This window comes from Eimeria mitis, genomic scaffold (genome assembly GCF_000499745.2).
Source record: "Eimeria mitis Houghton genomic scaffold, Emh_scaff2033, whole genome shotgun sequence".
NCBI lineage: Eukaryota > Apicomplexa > Conoidasida > Eucoccidiorida > Eimeriidae > Eimeria > Eimeria mitis.
Genome location: NW_013570356.1, coordinates 8,698 through 9,005, shown reverse-complemented (window position 1 = coordinate 9,005; position 308 = coordinate 8,698). Strand labels below are relative to the sequence as shown.

Below are 308 nucleotides of genomic sequence, written 5' to 3'. Positions count from 1 at the left end.
GGTTTAGGGTTTAGGGTTTAGGGTTTAGGGTTTAGGGTTTGTTTCAGGTATCTCACTGCCACGAGCTGGTTACAAACGAAGATGTGGTGCCGGCGTGGTTTAGCAAGAAACCCGCAATGCTTCCACTTAAAAAAAAAGTAGCGTATAAATATGTTATACTCAACGACAGAAACGAGATCATCAGGTTAGAGTCGAGGGTTTAGGGTTTAGGGTTTAGGGTTTAGGGTTTAGGGTTTATGGTGATGGGTTAGGGTTTAGGGTTTGGGGTTAGGGTGCTGGGTTAGGGTTTAGGGTTTGGGGGTTCATGC

The 308-nt window shown here is 45.5% G+C and overlaps 1 protein-coding gene across 1 annotated transcript in view; it reads left to right on the top strand.

The window, feature by feature from the left end:
• Positions 1-116: 116 nt before the first annotated feature.
• Positions 117-308, top strand: part of EMH_0047570 (uncharacterized protein) — a gene marked incomplete at both ends in the record, with an annotated part of 3,366 nt that continues 3,174 nt past the window's right edge. Inside the window, 2 exons of the mRNA XM_013496302.1 lie at positions 117-184; positions 292-308. Coding sequence (XP_013351756.1) covers positions 117-184; positions 292-308 — 85 coding nt within the window. The remainder of the gene's footprint in view (positions 185-291) is intronic.